Source organism: Engystomops pustulosus, chromosome 8 (assembly GCF_040894005.1).
Source record: "Engystomops pustulosus chromosome 8, aEngPut4.maternal, whole genome shotgun sequence".
Taxonomy (NCBI): domain Eukaryota; kingdom Metazoa; phylum Chordata; class Amphibia; order Anura; family Leptodactylidae; genus Engystomops; species Engystomops pustulosus.
In genome coordinates, this window is record NC_092418.1 from 81,204,240 (window position 1) to 81,229,981 (window position 25,742).

Genomic DNA, 25,742 nt, shown 5'->3' on the forward strand with positions numbered 1-25,742 from the left:
TAGAGACAGTCTGTTGATAATCTAATCTCCCCAGAGAGATTAATCATCAAGGGAAATATGCTCCAGGTATGGAGAAATGTAATCATTAGCCTCCTTATCTGTCTGAAGTGGACAGAGCTCAGAATTCGTTCAGACACACTGCTCACTACAAGAGAAAGAAGCAGAAAAAAAGCACAGAGTAGCAGCTTATTACAAAGTTTACTATTATCACGCCTCAAAGGTTAAGTTACTCTTTAAGTACAAAGTTTGAGGAGACAACTCAAATATGTCATGATATTAAGATGTCAGAATAGCAAAAATCCACAAACCACGAGAATTTGTTTCTATTCAAATAGTTTTTCCTCAGTTTTTATTTTACATACATTTTGCATCCTCTAATAAGACACGATACAAAAGAATTCTGTATAACTTAGACAACATAATCAATAAGACACCGAAAAAATAAAAAATAAAAATAAGAACTCTGCCGTATACACCTTGCATATCGGTTGTACAGAGTCATAGTCATAAGATACACACTACTCAGGGGCAGAATCTAGCTCCACATCTGGTCAGAAGAGATAAAAAAATTAAATAAAAGTGCCCCTCCCAAGTTCATGGGGTGGATGTCTTGGAGATGGACTCTCTGCCAGAGGGAGATGACAACACGCGGTATCCAGCTCCCACTTCTTCTCAATCTTAGGACACACTTATTCCCTTTTACTGTAGTGCTCACACTCTATACAGGAGAAAACAAAATGACCACTTGTGCTCCGTTGGCCAAAGTTGGCTTGGTGAGATTAGGGGTTCACGGCTTGTAGAAAATCTCAAGGATCCCCTCCAATATCTGTAGTGTTTTATTTTGTTGGCATCTTGGGTGTCCAAAACAGAGTGAGATCTAAATAATTATATTGCTTCATGGCGGAGAGATTCTTATGGTTGGGATGCCATTGTACGTCCAGCTAATCGCTCCTCTCGTGAAGACTGGTTCCTTAGATTATTTGGTCACGGATATGTCATAGCATGCAGTGTATAATATATCCCTCTCCATGGTCAAGGCCGTGATTCTACAACAAGTCTGAAGACATGAGTTCTTCCTGTGATGCCAACGTCAGATGGCAGAATAATTGTATGAAACAGAATAAACCAAAGCAGTTATCACATCTCCCATACTTAGAAAAAGTGCTACGTACACATGTGGTTGACAATGGGGATATAGTGGCAAACCAGGGGGGGTTGGGGTCAAATTGCGTAGTGCAAATCTACAAATTGGGGCAAAGACTGCTATTGACTAGATCACTAATTGACTATGAACCTTCCTCAGCTGTAATCCCACCCATTCCTTCTCCCTGTGGCTTATGATTTGTTTCAATGGACAGAGTTGGTAAGTGGCTGTAAGCCACCTACTGGTGGGGGAAGGGATGAAGGTTTTAGAGAAGGAGAAACTAAATCACATGAAATTTTTGGAGCATCTGTAGACCCTACTATCAGTCTTTGTCCTCCTCCATATTACACCATGCTCTACTTGTCCACATGGTTTTCTATCTCAAGCCATGTTCAGCCAAGACTGGTTATACATGGCCTGTCTCTACAACCTGATCCCATTACTGGGAAAATAACAGTCCTATAGAGTAGATAGTAAGCACTTCTAATGCCCAAAGAGTCCATCATTACACAGAGACGTGTCCAACACATTGGCAAATCTCTGTACAATGACCAGGGTCGTCCTCTTTTCACACAGAAAGGAAATAATGGTGTTCATGGCTTATGCACCATCAGCAGGATTTATGAGATCTTGCCTGCACTCCATATGGGAAGCTGAGGATGGGCAGATGTCCCATTGTTGAGGCTATCTCAGAAATGCATAAAGACTAATATAGAGGTACATGGAAAAAAAAGGTGAACGCTGCTTGTACCAAGTCAAGTGACTCCATTTACCAATAGTAACTGGCCACATATTCAATCCAGCATGCAGATTGTGGTGGTGGAATCCCATCTACTTCAATAAGTAAACGCATAGAATACAAGATTGGGAAGTCTTGCTCTGTTATACAACCACTAGTGCACACAAGGAATGGACTACAGATGGAATATGGTTACCTTTTTGTCTAGATCTATGGAGAAAGCCAGTGTGATCCATACAACCTTTACCAATATGCCTGGAATATCGGGGTGAGCAGGTTACATGGCTGAGTGCTTTTCACTCTTCCTTTGCACATTTATTGTAAATAGGACTTGCCCTTGATAGAAAACACATCACAAAATACCAACTTTAATAACATTGATAGTGGTTTGGTGGTAAGTTAACTACAATTTCATCCATTGGTTGCTTCCTATTGCCAAAGCGGTTTTTTAAATTTGTCCGAATAGCAAAAGGAAAGTAACATATTACAACACCCTTTCAGGTGAGGCTGCACTTAAAGGGGTATTCAAAGTTTTTTATTTTTTGCTCATCTATTCTTGGGCATCATTCAATGTTGCATTTGAAGTGCTTGGAAACGTATTTTGCCAGTTAACAAGGCACAAGTACTTACCGAACGCAACCATTTGTATCTAAATGTATCTATGTTCGGGAGTTAATCCTCCTCAGCAAAATAAGATGGGTGGGGGGGACTACTACTAATCAGCTGCTTGAAGTGAAGAAGGCGCCTATATGGGTGCTATAGCTTCCTCCAAGAAAGGCCTCATGCACATGAACGGTCGGGGGACCATAATCCGGACACACAATTCCCCCCCCCCCCATAGACGTCTGTGTAACCGCACTGGAAAATATAGGACTTGCTATATTCTGCCATAGTGCAGCACCAGGTGCTCGGCTTTCAATGGAGAGGGGAGGGGTGAGGAGAGCTCAACCACCCTCCCTCCTACACCTGGTTGGATGTTCGCCCGGCTAACATCTGCCTGTGTGCTCGAGGACTAAGGCCGGCTGCCCACAAACAAGTTTGGTCCAAAAAACTAAATTTGCACATGGTGGTTCGTACCACTGGACTGAACTCAGCATGTCAGTTCAGTCCGGGAGCGTATTTCTTGGACTGACTCACTTGTGGGCAATCAGGCTAAAGCACAGCACTGTACATTGTAATGTGGCTGTGCTAGGTATTGCAGCTCAACTCTATTCACTAGAATGGGATTTTGAAGCAAACAGTGACCAATGGACATAACATCACAGACATCACTCACCAGACTACTCCAAGCACTGGACGGTGAGGATGCCTGGTGGTGGACTCTTGTTATTATTAACTAGCCTAAGAATAGATGATCAAAATGAAAGTCCTGCAATACCCCTTTAACAGGCAAAGGTCTAATGTCTGTAGCAAAACAAAATGCTTTTGCTCTGGTATGACCTAACCCTACGAAGTCACACAGACCGAGGCTGTATTGTAAATCTACACTTGGTTTGTAGTGGTGTTAAAGGGGCTTTACTATTGATGGGGGTCTCAGTGGTCTGACTATAGGATGTGGAAGGCTTACTTTATACTTCCATATTAAACTCTGTAATGCCATAACAATATATAGTGGTGTAGTATCTATGTACACAGTACAGCTGGATGAGACTTCTACAGTGTGTGTTCTCCATGATAACATCTTCCATAGCGCAGTAAGTACTTCTAATTAGTGCCTTTAAGGAAAAAATATATAAAGGCACTCAACCATGTAACCACTTCACTTATTCAGCTTCAGTTTTTATGTGGTTTGTAAATCAGCTAGGCGATGTGACCCAGATGTAGCGAAACAATGGGCGCAATGCGTGTGCTTTAGGACCGGAGCCACGCGACAGAAGCCCCTCAGATGGCCGGCGACATTGTTCCATCAAACTCAATTATTTCCGTAAATTAAGTAAAAAATAACAGATTTACAGAAAAATTCCCATCTCACGCAGCAAAATGTATCTGAAGTCAAATTTTAAAAAACAGCTGTTCTCAGCGCACCCCCCTTTTTTTTTGTCCCTATATTTTTTTGGGGAGGGGTTATACATTTTGAGGGAACAAAACGCTTTAAAGCGCAGCGAGATTATGACAAGGAGTCTGAAGATGGGGCCCAGAATGTCTCTCCTAATATGATTCTTGTAAGAATATTGCAATCACATCCCTGTAATCAGCGGAGCGTGGAGAGAGCTTCCTCCTCGGCTAATATGCTCCCTTCTACATGATGAGTAATCATGTCCTATTAAACAGCGGTACAGGCTGAGGGAACTCAACTATACAAGTGTAATGAAGCCAGCATTCTCTGAGGACAGATTAGCTCCAAGTGATTTGACACATAGCATCATTGGAGCCTCAAACCTGACAAACTCAGTGCCTGCGTGTGATTTATGTGGAGCAGTGCTTGTCAGATGAGAGCAGAGCCTAAGTGTTCTGCTGGGGTAGAGGTGAAATGTGCACATAACTGACAGCTCTCGGCCTCCCTTCCTCCTCCTGCCTCCCAAATTCTAGTGAAGGCTCAGTCTCTTCTCCCCCTTGTTCAGCTCTCCGTGCTCTTTACGCCTCCCATGTCATTGGTGGCTCCACCCCCTGCGCTGCGGAGAGGGGTGAGCGGTGCTCCAGTCTGTCTCCTTTTCACATGATCCCATTAGATTAAGGTGGGCATCAGTCCTCCACCTCCTGTGTTGCTGTTGTTGTTGCGATTGTTTTTCCGGGAGAGGTTTGGTGTAGCCATGAGCACAAACTGTTCATCGGGGCAGCCATACTGCAGCAGAAGATCCCGCACCTCTGGGGTCACAGCTTGCTTGGCGTACGCTAAAGCTGTGTTGCCGTGGAAGTCCCGTGCCATCACGTCCACACCGTACTGGAGGAGAAAAAAAGATGTTTTATATATACAGCTGCTCTACAAATTGTGCTTTTTTCCAGTCCACCTAGCAGCTGTGACTCACTGCTCTGCTTCCCCATAGAGTTTCTATATAAGATTCTGTCTATCTTTCTTGCAGGATAAAATTCAGAAAAAATCTTAGAATGATAAGAATGATAGAATGAGATGTAAGCTCTCAGCTCAGATTCATGCAAAGTTTATATGGAGCCGATAAAGCACGAGTAACTGCTATGCTACATTTACCATGTAAGTTCTTCCTTTGCATTGATTTTTGACCACCATGTACATTAGATACTTAGCTGTTTACTGTAATGTGCATGGGGCCTTATAACTAGAGGGGTGTGCATAGCAGTCAGTGTCCATATCCAATGTATACTGTGATAAAACTATACTACTTCATATTAAAATCTATAAATGGGAAATATATTACCCTCTATACATGTTCTGTAAAGAAAATGTCCTTTCAATATGAAGGACTGGGGCACTTGTTATCCATTCCCTGCTCACTACAAGTAGGGCGTTCTTCCATGACTAGATATTACAGCGGGTAAGTAGTCTGAATGCAGAGATCTAAGAACACAGCAGTGTGAGGAGATTCTCCCAGTGCTCTATGTCCAGCTACAACTCGGAATATAAATGCATTTCCACCGTCCTGCTGCTACTAACACACACACAAATATGATTACACAGATCTCCAGGGCCAATACCTAATACTGTGTACAGCTGTGTATGGTACAAACCGGACAATCAATACAATGCCATAGTAAGATACCTGTATATGTGGTTGCTCAATATCTGACAGCTGAGGTTTAATAAAAAAGTAAACTCGTTGTTAAAAATCATATACACTTATGGTAAAGGTAATGATTCGTCTCATATCCACCATATGCAAAAGCTGCGGCGCCTCTAATGCTCGCCCAGTACATTACTGAGACGTCTGCTGCAGAATTGCTTACTGAATTGACTATGTTCCATACCAGGATTAAAGCACCCAAAATACAGCGTGTAACCCCATTTAGTCTGGCATCATAGAAGGTTCAAAGCACAAAGATGTTTCCATACACTGAAAATAATTGAAATTGGGCTGTCACTTGGCAACCATTTCCTCTTTGATATGCCTGACCAGCCGGACAAGCAAGTAGATTAGTAAAATCTGTACCCGGCAGCACCTGCCTGTATGAGTGCATTGCCAAGCATGATGGTAGGTCGTCTTAGATGTCTTTCCAGTACTCACCCATATAAGCAGCTGCACGAGTACCACATTTCCCTTGCGACAAGCGAGATGCAAGGCCGTGCGCCGGTCCCCCTCTCCGCAGGTTTCATTCACTTCTTCCCGGGAGCCATGTGCAAGGAGTAGGATTACTGTCCTCGAGTCCTCTTCTGCTGTGGCCCTCAACAACTGCTGTCCTAAGGGCAAATCTCGACAGGGCAGAGGTGCCAAGAAAAGTTTCTGCTCGTATTTTGCTCGGATCCATCGTTCCTTTTCCTCCCTGGTGGAAAATTGAAAGGTAAAATCACAAGGTGCAGACACGGATACTTATAGGAGGAGGATATTCTATAGAACAGAGCTCTTATCTATATACAACAAAACCATCCAGTATGTCATCTATAAACTGCACATACATGTCAGCATTCAGCGCACAGTAATAATATCATGGTTCATATCAAGCACGAAACAGAACCACCTCTGCGTCTGTTCTCATCAATCTATAATGTGCTGCTCCTGTTTTTAGGAGAAAATTGACAACTGGGCGTTACTGTTCTCCTTGTAGTGTGCCCTACACAAACTGTAAAGATGATATGTAATTACAAACCCAAACTAACACCCAAATCTCCATTTATTCATATATTTGTATGAAGAATAAAAGGAACGGGACAAGGTAGAGTTTTAAAAGGATATTCTCCAGAACGCCCGGGCCATACCTGGGGGTGGCATACGGCCGGGAGCAGGAGGGGTGACCGCTGCTCACCGATGCCCTCAACATAGGAAGCCGAGTGGCTCTAGACCTCTATGGGGGCTGTAATACAGCTAAAAGTTGCGCAGCCCCCATTCGATAGTGTGAACGGGGCCTTATAAAATGAGGCGAAAAAGTATTTACCAATACAGACACGCCAAGTCGCAGCATCGGATCCTATAAACATTAATTGTAATGTCCCCAGCACTACAATTCCCAGAATGCCGTGACCCAGGCAAGGCCCTAACATTCAATTAACTAGTTTTTCAACTTTGCGCAGTCAATGGGTTAATCTCTTTATATGAGTGAGCCCCTCCTGAGGAGGGGAGACCCCTGGCCGTGTTTACACTCTTGGAGGTAATCTAGTGTCAGGTTAGCTTTAATCCGCTTCTAATCCCTCTGTGTAAACAGCTTCTCTAGAGAGTAAATCTGGATTATCTTTACATGGTTTCCTGTACATGCAGAGCGACCCGGGAGCGACCCCACATCTCCCCTGGCAATGAATCACAATGGGCTCTTAGCACATCACACGGGAGCTGGGGAGAGATGACAGGGGTAGCAGGTGGGATGGGCAGGGGATAGCCCAATAAAGACCATCAAAGCTTCTACTATGTTATTGGAAACTGTTACCTGCTGGAGGTGAATGGGTTTCTACACAGAGCTAATCGCTGGTCATTAGACAATGAATGGCGCAGGTAAGGCAGGAGATAAAGTCTCTCTTAACAAAAGAGTAAATGTATCTGAATTCCAAAAAATTAAGCAAAACATAATGAAATGTAACCCTCTCCCCTGTATGACTGCTGGCTTCACTACAAAACACTTTAGATCTTCCCAGTATTGGAGTGGATTGTGTTCCAGCATTCGCAGGGGTAGGTACAACCTCCACCTAGCCGGATCTCTCTGTTGTTTTGATCTCCTATTCTGATATCAAGAAAAAAAAGAATAAAATCTGCAATAGTCCTCTGCAATCTCCTCTACATTCCAGCACAGCTGCTCTGGAGCCCCCATCAGCCGGTTTAATTGGCTGCAGTAATGATGTTGACCAATAACTGCATTAGTCAGTGACTGGCCTTTTGGGGGGACAACCTAGATACATCATTCGACTTGTCTTCCTTTGAAAAATGTACAAAATATCTGAGATGTATGTTTAGCTGTGTATTAGCTAATCCCATTTCAGAAAATAAATGTTATCGTTTGACTAATGAAAAGTTATACCATTTTCCACGATACTTTCTATATCCATTCTTCATCTCTGCTTGCTGTCATTTTATAGAAAGCTTCTATCTTTACTTCCAGTTGACAGAAATCTGACCATGGTCACACAGGTCCACAGCTCGTTAGTATCACAGCTCGTTATATCACAGTAATCAGAGCTGTGTGTTATAACGAGCCGCGCACCTGTGTGACCCTGGAAAGATTTATACTCACTAGAAATAGACAATGAAGATTTCTAAAGGACAGCAAGCAGAGATCCTGAAAATCCGTTAAGAATTGACAAAGAAAGTATATTGGAAAACTGTATCATTTTTCATCATACAAACAATAACATTAATCTGCTGAAATGGGAAGACCCCGTTCACCGAGTATGATGGTGGATGGTGATGAAAGGTCTAGGAATGTTCTTTAGTTTTAGTAAAGAGACAGAAGACTCAAAATAATAATTCGGAAACTGCAGGTAGAGCTTTCACCTGTGGTTATTAACAGGAAGGGGGTTGCGGGGGTCCTAGCTGCAAGGAATTTGGAGCCAGTGCCATCCTGCCTCAGCTAAAGGGAATTGGGAGGAAGAGGAGTCGGAAGAAGAGTTGGAGACAATGTGAGGGGGGAAGCCGTCTCTGCAGGGGGAGAGCCCAGTCTATGGCACAGGAAGTGTTTTAGCAGATGGCTGGCTGGGGGCCGCATGCTTTCCTCACTGGGCTAGGTTGCTAAGGGTGGAGGAAGCCGAACAGGGACAGGAATGGTGAGAGGATGTATATGCTACAGCGAGCAGATTATGTGTGCGGCATATAATCCTTCTACTACATTTTACAGGTTTCCAGATTCCATGAATGTATCCGGCAGCAGAATGATGTGTAGTGTCTGTGTAATATTGATGTGTCACTGACTACTCTCAGCCGCCTGCCCCGCAGCGCTCCGCCGCTCACTTACAGGAGGTGGGAGGTATCCGTGGATTTATGTACTAACAGGGGCTCCACACATAAATATCCCAGAGGTGCCTGATCAATAAAATCAGTGTTTTACCAACCTGCCGAATGTTTTATGGAGCCCAGAGAACAGCAGAAACATTGATGATTAAATAAAGCAAATCTATTAGCCTTATTACAGGATAGTCAGGGGCTCCTGACACAGGCACACGCTCAATGGCGATGACATAAAACACGCGGCGCAGTTCACTCGCTTCTAATCCTCTGCTACATGACTAAATATTATTCCCCCTACTTCTATTCAAAAGCAGAATAACTAATCTGTAACCAAAGATTATAATGTACATATAGCTCCAAGGTATGTAATATAAAAAAAAAAAAAATCTTTGTATGGTAAATAGTTTTGATTAAAATATTGCTAGTATTCTGTACAGCTCCTATACAAATCATGTCTCTGTAGAACCATATGTACAAAAGGATACTTTTATTAAAGAATATTTACAAAGTCTCTTTCTTTACATATACAGTATGCATATTTTTTGTAGACTGGATAAAACCAATAATAATGGCAGGTACAGGAGACGTCAAACTTTTAAAACAAATGCACACAGGCCGTTAAGTGTCCAGTGGGTGGTCCTGAACACCAATAGTATTCAGGGTTCCCATCATAGACCCTGCAATATGTCTTCACCTTGTAGCAGAAATTTATATATTTCTGCAAAACCGATTCCAAAGTTTTCCAGGTGACTGAAGTGAACTTGCTGCTAAATCATGCACTTCATAAATCTGTATATCACATCTGGATCCACTGGATAAATCTGGCATAAGAAGGCAGGCAAATATCACACAAAATATAGTTGCTAATATTTGTACAAAACTGCATTTGGGACAATCAGGGTCGGCTCCAGGTTTCAGTAAGCCCCTAAAGGACAGAGCCTCCGTGGGCCCCTTTGCAGTGAACGTTGCAGTATTAAAAATTCAGAAACTACAACAGACTCCAATTCCCTAAAATATTCCCTAGTTTATCATCCCAAACAGAACCTCATGGTTATTTTATATAAAGCCCCCTCACCCTCTATGGATTCATTAGATACAGCCCTCCTCACACCCATTGATTCTTTATGTTCAGCCTTATGGCACTTGCCCGGGTGTGCCCAGTGCTGGCGTGCACCCTGGAAACTGACATAACTACAATGATGAATTCCCTCTATTGTGGCATATGTGTAAGATTTCTGTGAGTGAGGTTGGTGAGGTAGACTGATAGAGAATGCCCGTGATACCTTCAACGGTAGTACTGGATTGGGCCACCCCTGTACAACAGGCTCAGGCTCTAATCTAATACTGGACCCCCAGAGACACAGTAGAAGATGTAACAATTTGGAGGCTAGTAGGGTGTATTACCTGGAGGAGGGTGAAGGGTGTTGAGCTCCAGCTAAGTATGATTGTGTTCTGAATAGGGAAAGACGAAAAACGCTGCCAACAACAAGTATTGGGCAACTGAATCCTTATACCCCTTGATAGATTTGGAAGGCTCCTATACACTTTAGATGGCTGACATGCCCTGCTAATATCCATCTAATGTGCACAGCCATCTTTAGTAATGTACACTTCTGGAATGATGAATGTGGTGCTCTACCCCATCATGTATCACAGATGGTAATGACACAACATCCATTTATTATAATGGCTCCCAAATCCCCAGAGCCCCCAGCCACATATCTGTACACTAATAATACTCTTGTGCCTCCTCTCACAAGCAGATCCAGGTATCTACTACTGCTGGCAGTATTTTAGGCCCTCTCACAGAAACCATCTAAAAAATATATCATCCTGATTTTTCTTGCTACATCTCCCACTCCCAGCACCCCCAGTAGTGAGGGAGGCTGCGAGGAATCTCTATAGCATTAGGGAGAGGGAGAGAGAGCGAGCGCAGGAAATTGGGCAGCTCGTTAGAGACGCACAGAACCAATCAGGACAAAATTATGCAGTCATGTAAGAAATAATATCTATTAGGCTAATTTAATCAGTGCATACTTTACAGATGGATTAGAATGCAGAATCCAATTATGTCAGACATTGCGGCTACACTGGACTTGCAGCCCTCATACGGGAGAGGGGGACAAAAGGTAAGGGGGGAGGCACAGAATGGTGGTCTGCACAGCAGAGGCAGACCGGCTTTATATAAACCTTTGCTTAAGAATTTTTACAGAAATAGAAATCCCTCTAATAGAATTACCTGGAAGGTCATAGGGGTATACATTTACATATATAGTCAGCTACAACCCAACTATACGTCATAAAGTGGGGCTCAATAAAAGAGAATACTGATGTCATCTTACAGGCAGATGACCTCTGAGACTAGACATTGGGTATCCACAGACCAGAGAGGAGCAGTAGTGAATAATAAGATGGTCTATTCCTGGGACAGGCCATTAGTCATAGATTCAGGGATCTTAATCCAAGTTTTCTGTTGAGGGGTGCAAGTGCATCTGCTTCACACAACTTTTTAGAGTTGACCTTCCACTGATAGACGACCCCATCTATGTTTTCATACACCCCCCATAGAAGTTGTCCTTCTGTTTGCATATGTACTAATAATACAAGAAGGAGAGAAGACATAATACATGGCCATGCTGCACCTACCAGACATGGTCCTTCCATTCTTCTAATTTTGGGATAACTTGCATTTCATTTTACATCTTTTATTAACTTCTTCAGAAAATCCAGAGCAGGACTATGAAGAACCGAAGCCCAAGGCCTGGGTACTAGGAAGGTTACACAATGGTGACTTCCCCTTTAATGATCTATGACTATTTATATTGTGATCACATCGATATTGTGACCCTAAATTGCTACTCGAATGTTGGAATGTTTATCCATTGCGGATTTCACAGTCTTCTGTCACAATCATAAACCCCATGATGCAAGTAAAGTACATAAGGTAGTAGTGATGTAGTTGTAGCTACAGCCACAGTCATCGATATAGTAATTATCAGAATCATTATGTGTCTTATACGAGTGGTACTACAGCATGACTATGTGTGCCTGACTTACCACTCCAATATAAAATTCCCTCTTTTTATCTTTCAATACAGGCTTATATTTTTAAAATGACTAAATTAATACAAAATATGGAATTCTAAAGTTCTATTCTGAGGAGTAACTATTTAATCCTAATTAAATTCCAGCATCTTTCTAGCAAATAGCTGGCGGTGTAAATGTCTGCAGTACACAATCTCCCCACCAGATGGCTCCTGCTTCATTCATCCTAACATTCGGCATCGGTTCTATTCTGTCACTTTCCAGGAAGATAATTCTTTTAAAGTTATTTAAGTTTTCAACTTTCTTTCCGGATTTTATTAACGTCTGTCATAGTAGGTGAGGTCACAGCAATGACTGCCTGCATCTGTGTACCAATGCTAATCGCTCTCTTATCTACAGAGAACAGCACTGTGATAACACATAAGTTATCAATATTTGCTCCGGAAAAAGTCCACCTGGAGTAAACTCTGGAAATGTTATTTTGTGCTTATGTTTTTATTTTTTTAAACTAAGAACATCCACAAAACTCTATTGTCCTGACTTTGGTTGTCTCATTAATAAAAACAAACACATATGACATTTTTGTAATATTACCACCTTTTGTACCTGTTTTTTTGTAGATTTTAAATGATTTGTGATTTAAATGAAGGATTATCACTTTTTATACTTTTTCACTAGGGGGAAAGAAAACTTGACTTGTAGCTTCTATTGGAGCTAGAAAATCAATGTTCGACCCATTAAATGAAATCTACAATCAAATGAAGCCTGATAAACCAGGGGCACTTACTTATAGACCCATGTCCTGTGGGGATATTTATCATAAGTGTCTGAGGGCAGAACTGTTCAATCAGAGCTCAGCTTTCATTTTCCCACTACTGTTTATAAAATTAAAGCTGAGCTCTTCTAATAAATCTTCCCCTGTGACTGTTATCCTTCGCCTTCTTCCTTCTATAATCAACTTTTCAAATTATGCTAATGAGCAATAAAGACTCCGGGGGTGTAATCAATGTCCCTAGTTGCTGTAGCTTCACAGGCTGTTACACTGTCTTCTTCCTCAACACTTCCCCCTCCCTCTGCATGTTGTACAATGGGAGGAGGGAAGTGGTCCTGTACAGCTTAACAGCCTGTGAAGCGACAGCATGGAGGGGCTATGGATTTGCCCCCAAAGACCTTCTGGCTTATTAGCATAATTTTAAAAGTTAATTTTAGAAAAGGGGAGGCCATGGATAACAATATAAGACTATTATCACAGTCACAGTTTCTGGATTTATGAGTGCCCCTCGTTTATTATGATGGATATTGGATAGTAGATTTGCTTTAAAGAACCTTACATGACTAGGGATTGATGGTACATGTCCAATCATCATCAGACATTACTGAGTAACAAGTTAATTCACAATCAGAACAAGACCAGGGGTCTGCATTACAGTCTATATTTCTAGATGGACTATACGTTTGTACCCAAGGGAGCCGGCTACGACAGAGGACAGAGGGCACTCATGTGTAGTTAGTGAGCCAGTGCCGAGATCCTCACTTATTCTGTCGCCGTACATTCTGTTGCCTTATTAACGGATCGGAATAGAGTCCGAGTATTCAGTCTCATTAAACATGTCAACCCCACATCTGAAAAATGACCTAATTATGCCATCCCGAAAGTAAAAAGGTTAGTAGATAATTAACGTCAATCTGATCTTTATTGGGCATGGTGGACAATGTGGTTGGCAGCGCCTGCGTGATCCCTTTTGCTCGGTCAGAGAGCCAGATGCCCATTTAACTGCACCCATATGTGTCAGCAGATTATTTATCCATGTGGGGTCACTGCGACATAGAAAGAATCTCTTGCACTACAGCAAGCATAAGCTCGGTCACAGAGCGTCTGAACGGGATGCGATGTGCTGCAGATCTGCTACAGTATCTGCTGCAAATTCCACATTTTCTCTTGCACTTTGCTGCAACTATAACCACTCCTACATCCATGTCCTGTGCAGATCTACATGTACCATTCCAAGAATGTGAACAAATACTTTTCTAAAGGAAGTACCTGTGTATATCAGACAAGCTCTTACTATGTTGTTGTGCCCATGTACTATTACCGTCTATGAAACTAACACACTGGTACAGACGCAAGATACTCCTAGGCACTGGCCGCTTTACGTCAAGGCACACATTTCACACATTAGGGCATTTCTCATTATGGACCCTGTGTTGGAATTAATCAAGGTGAAAATTGCAATCAATCTCCCGCAGAGAGGAAAGGCTGGCATACTGTGCCCACGTGACAAAGACACTTGACTGTCGAGGCTAGTAAAACAAAAGACAAGTAAAATAGCAGAATTAGACTTGTGATATCTGCTTAAATCCAAGGGTAAATGCTAGAAAACCCAGTGATAAGGGAGTCGTATTGGCGCTCTATGATCTTTACTTGCCATATAATGGTGGGGGGCAGTGGGACCGATTACTGAGCTTGTTAAGAGGGTAAGCTGCGCTCAGTGTTGGACTTGGCATGATTCCTACAAGTGACAGAGTTATGGAGAGGAGAGCAATGAATATTATGGGTATTACTGAGCTTGGACTAGTTAAGAGGCTCTGGGGCTTACCAAGGACAGGACAAACAATTCCTGCTACAGGGATTTTTTTTTTTGCCCCAATCAATGTAAATTATTTTGTTAGTCGTACAATTTTTTACAAAAACTGAGAAAACTGAAGTCCATCTCTTACTAGATTTATATATGGCAATGGCGCTAGTGCTGAGGAGTTAATGCTGGCCCGAAACCTTTGCTCACGTTCACATGTGGCGCTTGAAGTGCCCTTGGAAAGGCAATAGGTAGGAGTTACTGCATATGAAATGCATGCGATCGGAATGGGCAATATGTGTAAACAATTAAAGCATTTCTGTGTAAACCCATAAGCAATCTGGAGTAACTACTCCCCGGAGCAGGTGAAGACCCAATTCAAGAGCCACGTGCAAACACAACCTTCCCCCGTTACATGGGGCGATTTCCAAACTCCAAATAAATATGACACAGCCTTAGAAAAATCAATTCATTAATGGGACTAAATTCAGCCAAAACGTAGCCTCAGTCATATGACTATTCCGCATTTGTGTCACAAGTAAAAGGGTTAATGTGAGATGCATGCGAGCACCCCCCCCCCCCAACAGACAAACACAGCATCTGCTGCCCCTAGACAATCCAGCTGTCCAAACTTTATTGGCAGCAAAATGTCAGATCCGTGTGACGAGCACACGGGCAACAATCACATACAATCACGCCAACACGCATGACACACGGCACGGGCAGCGCTTCCCAGTCTGAGCACAGCGACGGGGGCACGCTGATCCGGCGCAGCCCGTCTGACTCTAATACACCTTGAGTTGCAATTAGTGGCCCTGTCATTTTCGGCCGCTGCTGCCAATTAATTAAGCCTGTCAAACGGAAAAACAGCGGCACTCACAAGATAATTAATATCGGGAGAGACGCGGCAGCTCGGAGCTGCGAGAACGTACCCTGGAGAAGAGGAGAGAGGAAGAGGAAAGACAAATAGAAACTCGAGAAGAGACAGAGACTGCGAAACCGAGACAGTGGACCGAGTTATAAGAGACTGTTCCTGGGAATTACACGAGACAAAGGAATATGTAAGAAAACGCCTAAGTGACATAAAGAGAATAAAGTGCTCAGGCAAGAAGTTTCCGAGGGCAGAGAACGAGAGCCGACACTTGGAGGGTAGAGAACGTGATGCCACAATATGAGAGGAGTGATTGGTACCAGCAAACTGGCAGAGAAGAAAGTTAAACTGCCCTTGTTCTAATTGTTAAATTTGATGGTCCGTGGAGGGGGAAGGGGGGAACGCTCTGATTAAAAGCTCCCCACGAGCCCAGCAGCCTCTCACAGTCTGGGCAGCTGCAGTGTCAGAGCTGGGGAGCTTATTCATATCATTAAGCCCCAGAGAACTTAATTGAAAGAAGAGCCAGGCCTGGACCTTGACACGCAGGAGGTCAGAGTAATTGCTGCCGGACATATTTAACATTAAGATAATCAGCCTATTAATTACCCTTCGGATCATTAAATCAGCCAGTTGCAAAATGAAATTCCTGCCTCTATTACTCAGCTGAGAGACCACAGGGCCTCCACTCACCATCTATCAGTTTGAGGCTGAGCCAGCGAGAGAGAGGGGGGAGAGGAGAGAGACCGTGCCAGGAGGAGAGAAGAGACAGGTAAGTGAGGAGGTGGCCGACCGATATATAGAAGGATCCGAAAGAAGCCCGGCACAGTACAGGGACCATATATACCGCAGGGTTCATGCTCTGGAGGTCGAGGAGACAAACAGAACTTCTAAAGGAGAATCTCTCCTAAAAGACGGGCACCGCTGTGTCGTGATGGGCGAGGGGTTAAATTCACACCAAGACACAAGCTGGCCCTTTGGACTGCAGTGTGGAGATGACAGCCAGCCATGAGGTCCTGATTACAGCAAGTTAACGAGGTGAGGTGACCCTGGCTGGCAGAGACAGGAGCCAGGGTAAGTAAATAGGGGAGGGCAGGCGCGCAGAGGACCGAGGGGGGGCTGCCAGCTCTCCACTTAGCAGGATAATAAAGGAAATCATCCTTGATTATCAGTGCTAATTTGGACACTGCCGGTAGCTTGTTATGCGAGCTCTGAGTAGCATTTAATTAATTCAATTGCTTGTTAATGGGGGAAGTGACATGTGGGGAGCAGATGGGTCTATGGGTCAGTTTAGCAAGAGCATTGTCCTGTCACATACACCCGCCTACTCTCCTCTCCCATAACATGAGCTATATGTGTCTAGTATCCACAGCAACGGCCTTTTATATGTCGCTGTTTATTATATTCCCTATAACATGTCACAAAATCAGACACCAACATCAACGTCCTAGTAAGACACCAAGGACAATGGAACCGTCTCATAATCTAATGTCAAAATACCGAGCTGGAAATTCTAATGAAGATAATAGATTTCCGTCCCGTCCTGAAGTGGATGGATCATTAACATAGTGGAGTCGCACCCATAAAGCTTACGGGCTATAATAGGGTGCGTTTGGCATTGCAAAACTTTTTAGTCCCTGATATTTCATGGAAACTGCAACGGTCTCTTCTAATGTAACCTTTGAAGAAATTCATAACAAAGCCTAAATTATAGTTTTAATTTTTCACACATTAAGCGCGCTGTACTATAAATGTTAGAAAATTTCATGCTGCCTTCAGTACTTATTGGGGCAAATTTACTTACCTGGTCCTGTAGCGATCCCCGATTCAGACGGTCCAACGAAGATTAAGTCTGGCGCTATTCACGAAGCTCATGCGCCCGAGTTCCTGCATCCGGTGCTTCCCTGCCGAGGTCCGCTGGAGTTCACCTTCTTCTTCCCGGTGCTTGTAAGTGCGTGTTTTGCAACACAATTCGAAATATTAAATATTGCGAGTAGTCTGAATTCGTCGGGTTGTCCGACGGCCCCCCCCCCCCCATTTGTGTCGTGTGCAAGCCGGCGCCGAAATAACCATGCTGTATACAAAGATTTTCAACATTTCAGAACTCCAACCCCCAGCCCAAAGAACAAAAAAAACACTGCTTTGTTGATCCAAATTTGAAACTTCTCATCCATAGGTTAACAAGTAGCTGACTTGTGGGGGTTCATCTGGGATGGGATTCACACCGATCATAAGAATGGGGCCTCATGTTCCCAGTGTGAAATGGGCAGTGGTTAATAATGAGCACTATCAGCCCATTCACATCCTAAGGGATTGTTGGAGATAGTTCAGTGCTGTATACTAGATTACTTGGATTATTATCCAAGCTGTACATGGGTTTGCTCATGAAAGAAAATTCGCAAATTTTAACCCCCTAGTGATAAAGATCATTTACTTTACAATTGTACTCAGTTTTATTGCTGTTTTAGCTCCTATCACTCAGTGATGGTCAGTGTGGGTGAGGACTCTCTAAGCAGACACATTATAATACCTGTTGTGCTATGAGATCCTGTGTGCTGACAATGTGCTTAGATTATCAGGGTACAGGTTTATATACACTTTCATTTAGCTTCTGAACATTCACTAGTATCTGAGACATAGAAAGAGAGATGAGACAGACCAGAGATGATTAGATTTATGAAATGCATATAACATTCTCAGCTCTGCTACCTCTCAACCATAATATACCAAATCTGATGTGCCCCCCTACTCTGGATAAAGACCTTTTATGCCTGTAGCTTTACTCTCCTCATGATGTGCTGCTGTCAGCAGGAAGTCAGTGTGTGTGTGTCTGAACTTCTCTTGGAATGCAAGGGTTGGAGGAAGAGAGAGCTCAGTGCAGCCTCAGACAAGAGAACAATGGGGCAGATTTACTTACCTGGTCCTGGTCGCGATCTAGCGGCACGTTCTCTGTCGAGGATTCGGGTCTTCCGGCGATTCACTGAGGTAGTGCGCCCAATGTCCACCAGGTGTTGCTGGTGCGCTGAAGTCCGTCGGAGTTCACCGTCCTATCTTGGGTGCAGGTAAGCGCGTATCAAGCGACACATTTTCCGCCGTGTGCATGCTGGCGCCGATGCGCCACAATCCAATCGCGTGCGCCAAAAAAACGGGGCAATTCGGAGCAAATCAGTAATTTTAGGGAAACTTGATGAAACATAGCGATTTGTGCCCTTAGTAAATGACCCCCAATATGTCTAAAGTAAGAAGATTAATGGTCAGAACCAGGGGCAACCGAAATTGTGTACACCAGGACTGATAGAGACAGGTTGGAATTAAATCTGTGAAATGCTGCATTTTTTTTAAATAACAGTGAATTAGAGAATTTTTTATTTTGTTATCCTGAGTATAATTAAGAATCTTGTCTTTGTGGGAATACCTCTTTAAGAACTTAATACCAAGATCTTGGTTCTATGATCTCTCCAACTGGCAAACCCAAAAAGGCCAACATCCCTCTCAATCCCTCTCCCCCCCTCCCTCAGGACTTTTCTTCAGCGCGTCACACACAGCCAGCATCTCTCTCTTTCCACAGGGAGGGGGGAATGAAGGAGCCGAGACGAATAATGAGAAAACACGCCCCTTGTGATTTGACGAGTCTCCTGGCAAGATTTTTTTTTTAAGTTATTTTAGCTAGATCAGAGCTATGGAGTTTTATACAAAAAAAAGCATGGGGAAAGTATGAAGTATGTGTGTATCTGTCATTAGGTTCAATGGTAAAAACCTGATGGTAGGTTCCCTTTGTAAAGTGGTCAATTGAGTGGTCATCTGGCTCCAACATTTTCAGACTTGAAACCCTAAGGTGCATGTATTTTAATTTTTCGTGTGAAAAACAGGAAATTCCAAAATCTGATTTAACGCAACACAGAAATTTACTGTACACATCATGTGCAACTTTAATTTCAGCTCATATTGATTAGTTCCCCTCACATCACTAGAATAGCTCTATCCCATAGAGGAATGGACTCGATCAGGAGATCTATCAAGCTGTCTGTGCCAAAATTCTAGAGTAAAAAGCACTCTGTAATGTCTTGCACCACATTTATTACAGGTTTTATACCATTTTTGGGCTCTTTTCCGTATTGTACAAAAAGGTACGACTCGCCAGTCTTATACTGCACCAGATTAATCATTCAGTATCAGACACAGGGATTAATCTGGTGCAGCAGAAGACTGTGTAGTCGTACTCAACACTAGTCTAATGTGCGACACTCTCATACATCTCCCATTACCTCTGTAGGTATACGGAGCTATCAGACACTAAGACATTTGGGCACGGGTTAATCTTTCCTGCAGGTGCTGTATCGGATTGAGAAATTAGGAGGTCACACCTGTTAATATCTGTCATGTTCCTCAAACTATTACTGAAAATTCCCATCCTACTGCTATTTTTTACCCAGTTAAGCAGTTCACATGCATTTCATGGTTTAGTTTTGATGTTCACATCCCCATCTGTGGTAAACTATGACATATTGTGTGGCCAGACATCTTTAAATCTTCTACAATAGTAAGACAGAGATTCAGACACTAAAACAGTCCCATGTTCACCAAAATATCCCCTAATTTATCATACCAATCACCCCCCTTTTGGTTATTTTATATACAGCCCCCTCATGGGTATTTTATATAAAGGCCCCCATCGCACCCTATGGATTCATTACATACAGCCCCCCTCAACCCCATGGTTTACAGCAGCTTTGGGCCCCGACACTTGCCCGAGTATACCCAGTGTTGGTGCCGGCCCGGCATAGACATCATCAAGTCTAAGGCATCCATGGTTCAGCGGCTGTCTATTCTTGGACCACTTTTGATTGTTACTAAACTATACATAGGGACACGTCACATAAATTCCTTTATTTATATAGATCAGCCACATGACCTGCTATTGAAGTCAGTCACACACTCCAGCACATCAATTTGAAATACTGCCTAATATAAATAGTACCTAGCGGGGCCAACGTCATAAGATAATCACTTGTCAGTGACTACAATTTTATGTAAATACATATAAATATAACACTGGGGAAGTATAATATAAATTTTAAGAGTTCCACCGCTCTCTTGGAAATGAACTGGCTGTACTTGTCTTTCAGGACATTAATAATGACACTGACCTGGGGCTCTCTGAACATGGCTTCACATGGCCTTGACTGCTTCCTTCCCACACGCTGTTCGCCAGCTCATTTCCAATGGCAGACATGACTTTTATTAGCTCAGGCGGCCAGTCGTCAAGGTCCAGAGACCGGACGCGGGAAAGATGAGTCCCCAGGTTGCGATGAATCCCAGAACACTCTATGCACATCAGTGCTCCGAGGTTCAGGCTGGCCCAGTCTGGATCTGTGGAGAATAGGAAGAAGAGGACATACACGTCACACCATCGCCACACAATTTGACTAAACCTACTAAAATATCTAAAGCCAATCCTTTACCCAGTGCCAGGCCTGCTTATCAATGTTAGCGATGGATTGGGGGTGGTGTGAAGGGCAATAAATGAAAATTGTGCCATTAAACTTGACGTTGTTTGGACTCTTTTCCGACCCACTGTGGCTGCCATTATTTTTGATATTCTGATACTATGAGAGATGGGTACAATGTGCGATATGGCACGTGCAATATTACACTACAAGATGTGAATGAAGCTGAACTTCCACACTTTCTATGGACTGGGAGGAAGGTAGACTGGTTAGTGGCACTGATGACTGTGTACTGGGAAATGTGAGAGGTTACTGGATATCTAGCGGATTTCTAGCAGAACAGAGAGCTAGTTCAGTGTGCAGTCTCTGGAGATATGTACTTACTTTGTGCATCACAATCCACACAATGCGAGTTTCCTGGTAGGTTGCGAATTGACTGTAGAGCTAAAGCCTCATTTTGGCTGGTGAGACGGGACTGAAAGAGCGAATGAGAAAAAAGGGGTCAGACTACAGAGCAAAGGTATTCAGCAAAGCCGACCTATCCTGAGCAATTAGATCCGTGGAATAAAGAGGATTGCCGCGACTTCAAAGTTAGGAAAATGGAAATTTACTTTGTTAACAAATGATTCCACTGATGTGATGTATGAGCGCGCTCAGCGCAAAGCCCGAGACCTGCAGGATCTTATTGTTACCATATAATAACCTGGAGAAATAGACATCTTAAATCTTTCTTATCTACTTGTTATCGGAGTGCTCGCCCTCATTCTTTTAGAGGGTTTTAGACATAAACCATGGTCCAAGGATAGGTAACAGACAGATGGTGGTCTCTATGGTCTTAAGAATGGGGACCAACAGCTCCCTCTTTAAAAGAGGTGTCCACTTCCACTACCATCGGCTTGACTGAAGCCTTTATAATCGGGGGTATGGATCCCTGTTTAAGATTAGTGGGTGAAGTCCAGTGATCCCCTAATCATGTGCAAAGAGGAAAGTCCTCTATCCTGGAGTAAGCCAAATGGCTTTTACCGATATGTACGTAGAAAAGTCAACAGTACAAGATTTTGGGAAATGAATATTCACCTTATTCTTGCTACTTTCACACGACTGTAGACTGGCAAGGATTTGACTCTCTATAGCCTGTACCCAGGCATCCCTTTCTTCATAACTGGTAGCTTCAAAATGCCAACTTTGGCCGGTAAGAGACACAATGATGAACTCAAAGTTCTCCTCTTGTTCTGAAACACAAAAAGAGAGGTTTTATTCAAATAACAGGATGTCATTAAGATGTCATTCAGTTAGTACACACGTGGCGCACAACCACAGTCACTGAAAATCCGTCACTCATTCAGCCATGTTTTTTTTTCTCAATTTTGTGTATGGTTCTCGACTATGTTTATGGTTTCACCATATGAAAGATGAACATTTGCTGAAATTTGAATTACAAGAGGCATCATAGACTGCTAAAACAAAAGAATGCCCCCAAAATGGGGCATATCAAATATATTCTAAAAAGGTCCTGTGAAAAACACATACCATATAGAAAAAAACATAATAAAACAAGACAAAAACCAATATGGTTTAGTAGTACGGTAAGGCAAGCAATAAGCAAGAAATATCAGGCGTTTAAGTTGCTAAAACACAAAAAGGTACCGATGAGGCGTTACAGGATCATAGAGAGGAAAATTAATTTAGTAAAAAACAGAAAAGATAACTGGGCCCAGGTGATATACATACCCGGGTAGTGCATGTAAGGATAAGAAGGTTTAAAGATAAACCATTATTTTTAATATTTGAAGCTTCATTTCTTACAGGGTCTACTCCACAGGACTGGCACTTAGCAAGGGGAATATTTGTGTATTTGGGTTAATGGAACATTCTCAGATTAGGCTGTAGTTACCAGTGGGGGTCACGAGTGGGAAATTTTAGTGCCATTTCTTAATATTTTTTTTTTTTATTAATGACCTCATAGAGGGTTAACTCAGTAGAGTTTCAATAATTTCAGATGATACTAAGCTCTGTAAAGTAATTAATACTGAGATGAATAGTATAACATTAGAGGGATTTGTGGAAGCTTATGGATTGGCAGAGAAATGGCTGAAAAGTTTTAATGTAGGTAAATGTAAGGTTATGCACTTGGGCCCTAGAAATAAAAAGTATAATTATGTTCTAAACAGTCAATTGCTCAACAAAACTACAGCTGAAAAAAAGACTTGGGGGTATTGGCGGTTTGTAAACTTCATTTTAGCGACTGGTGCCAGAAAGCTGCTAATAAAGCAAATACAATTATGGGATGTATCAAGAGGCGCAAAAATTCTCATGATAAGGACATAGTGTTGGCCCTTGTACAAATCATTGGTCAGACCACACATGGGACATTGTGTAGAGTTCTGGGCACCAGTGTATAAAAAGGACATAGTAGAACTGGAACGGGTACAGAGGAGAGCAACCAAGACTATTAGGGAAATGGAGGGGCTAGAATACAATGATAGATTACTAGACTTGGGGTTCTTCAGCTTAGAAAAAACATGAGGAAACCTCATTACAATGTACAAAAATGGATGGTGAATAGGTCTGTGGCCAGGACAAGGGGGATCCTCTACGCCAAGATGTGGCTCTATCATAACAATAGACAGGGATTCTTTACTGTAAGAGCAGTGAGACTATGGAACTCTCTGCCGCAGGAGGTTGTTATGGTGGATAGTTTGCACATGTTCTAGAGTGGCCTGGATGCCTTTACTTGAGAATAAAAATATCACAGGTTATGGGGAAGAAAAGATTTGTTAAATCTTAAATTATAGGTTGGACTTGATGGATCTACGTCTTTTCCAACCTCTTATGAGGCCTCTTCTACATTTTAGGACGTGGCTTAAAAAAAAAAAAAAAAAGAATCTTTGTTACCTAGATTTCATATTTCGAAACGAAAGTGGCCAGAAATAGGCTGCATTTACACCACAGACCTGCTACACGCTTCCAAATACAACTGCAGAGATCAAAGTTTCAGATAATAAAACGTTAATAATAAATGAAACCTGTCTCCAGGTTTGGGACCACATATCCACCATCATATCCTTGTTATAGTCAGGATACTAGACCAAACCCCCAGCTGTTTTCCTAGTTACAATAACTTTTGATTTGCAAAACGTTGTGGGTGTCAGAATGTGCCAATGCAAAGGTTTTTTTTTTGCCAATGCCTTCACATTTAGATACAAATCTATAAGTCTTCCATCTATATGAGCCTGTTGACCTAAAGAATAAAGGACCTTGGAACCTCACAGTGAAAGCTGCAAAATTAAAGCCCTTTTGAAAATGGCACAACTGCTGTCATGGCTGTGATAGCAGGGCTGAGAATGTTATATGATCTCATTATCTCTCATCTCTCTTTCTATGTGTCACATACAAGTGAATGTTCAGAAGCTAAATGAAAGTGTATATAAACCTGTACCCTGATAGTCTGAGCACATTGTCAGCACACAGCATCTCAAAGGAATCATAAAGTGTCTTCTTAGAGAGTCCTAACCCACACTCTGGATCTTACACCGACCATCACTGAGTTATAGGAGCTAAAACAGCAATAACACTGAGTAAAATTGTAAAGTTAAGGGGATTAAAAATGTATTGGGTAAATATCACTAGGGGATTGGAATTTGCGAATTTTCTTTCATGGGCAAAGCCCTTTAGCACAGAAGTAGAACTGTGAGGGGAAACACAAGGCTCATACTTCTTGATGGCTAGTAGGAGTACAAAGAACAGGGGATTAGGCATAACAGCGGAGGCACAGATCTATGTAGAGTTGCATTTCTAATTACACATAACTGATACTTTACTTTATAAAGAGTATTGTTCCCTACTGAGATAATACTGAATTGATATAACAAGTCCCTAGAGTGGAACTAGTCACACGCTTATAATGTATGCTACAGCACACACAGAGCATTATCCGTACATACAGACATACCTACAGTATCTGGTAGACAACTTTTACACCTAAAAATGATAACAAAACAGACAATCTGCAAAATCATATGTACAGGACCAATAGCCAGGAAATGCTTACTGCAAATCAACATCACTATCAATACAAGTTAAAGGGGTAATTCCACCACGGTATAGGGCCTAACTTGCTGATCGATGGTGGTCCCAGTGATCGTTCAGATCATAAGAACGAGTTGTCCGATGGGGTCCCAGGTACCTCCGTCAGACCCCTCATCGCTGTGCATGACCATTCTGCTCCATTCATCTCTGTGGAGCTGACGGAGATTGCCGAGCATCAAATCTGGCTTCTCCACCCCCAATCCCGGAATATTTAGGTGTCATGGAGTCTCCTCAGTTTTTACCTTCATAAGTTAGTGTCAATCAAGAACCATGCATTTATATAGCCTTGTTCTACAATATTACATGGCACTAAATGGGATTTTTCTTAGGATTAGTGCAGGGAGATATGAAATCCATCAAATATTCTGCCACAACCAAATTTGCAATATCTCTTACGGTTCAAAAGTGAAAGGGTCATCCATATTATACTTACCCTGTAGGTTCCCATTCAGCACCCAGAGTTCTGAGGAGGACTTGGACTTCCTTCTGGGAACTGTGCAGTCACTACTAGCTCAAGGCGTGATATCCACTTTGGTATTAGTGGTTGAAGAGGTGTGGCAAAGACATCTGTATGCCCCTCCGACCACTTTTATGACAGGGGTTATGATGGGGTAATGGCAGTAATGCCTGCACAACCCCCTTCCATCTGCCGGTACCGAGCAGGACATTGCAGGAAGTTCTGCTGCCTGGGGGGCAGGTGACAGTGATCCGGAAACTTTATCATAAAAAGTATCATTTGGGTGACCCTCTTAGGGTCCTCTTCATACTCCAATAAAGTTTTATATAAGTGCCCAACCCCTTCAACAACACCGGGGACATACTCGGTGATGGCGCTGCATACA

The 25,742-nt window shown here is 42.6% G+C and overlaps 1 protein-coding gene across 9 annotated transcripts in view; it reads right to left on the reverse strand.

The window, feature by feature from the left end:
- Positions 1-316: 316 nt before the first annotated feature.
- Positions 317-25,742, reverse strand: part of AGAP1 (ArfGAP with GTPase domain, ankyrin repeat and PH domain 1) — a 264,345-nt gene continuing 238,919 nt past the window's right edge. For all 9 annotated transcript variants that reach the window (XM_072121466.1, XM_072121465.1, XM_072121468.1 and 6 more), the window contains 5 exons: positions 21,889-22,043; positions 21,196-21,286; positions 20,512-20,734; positions 6,020-6,275; positions 317-4,764 (listed from right to left, as the gene is read on the reverse strand). In XM_072121466.1, the coding sequence (XP_071977567.1) occupies positions 4,549-4,764; positions 6,020-6,275; positions 20,512-20,734; positions 21,196-21,286; positions 21,889-22,043 (941 nt within the window). In that variant the 3' untranslated portion in view covers positions 317-4,548. The remainder of the gene's footprint in view (positions 4,765-6,019; positions 6,276-20,511; positions 20,735-21,195; positions 21,287-21,888; positions 22,044-25,742) is intronic.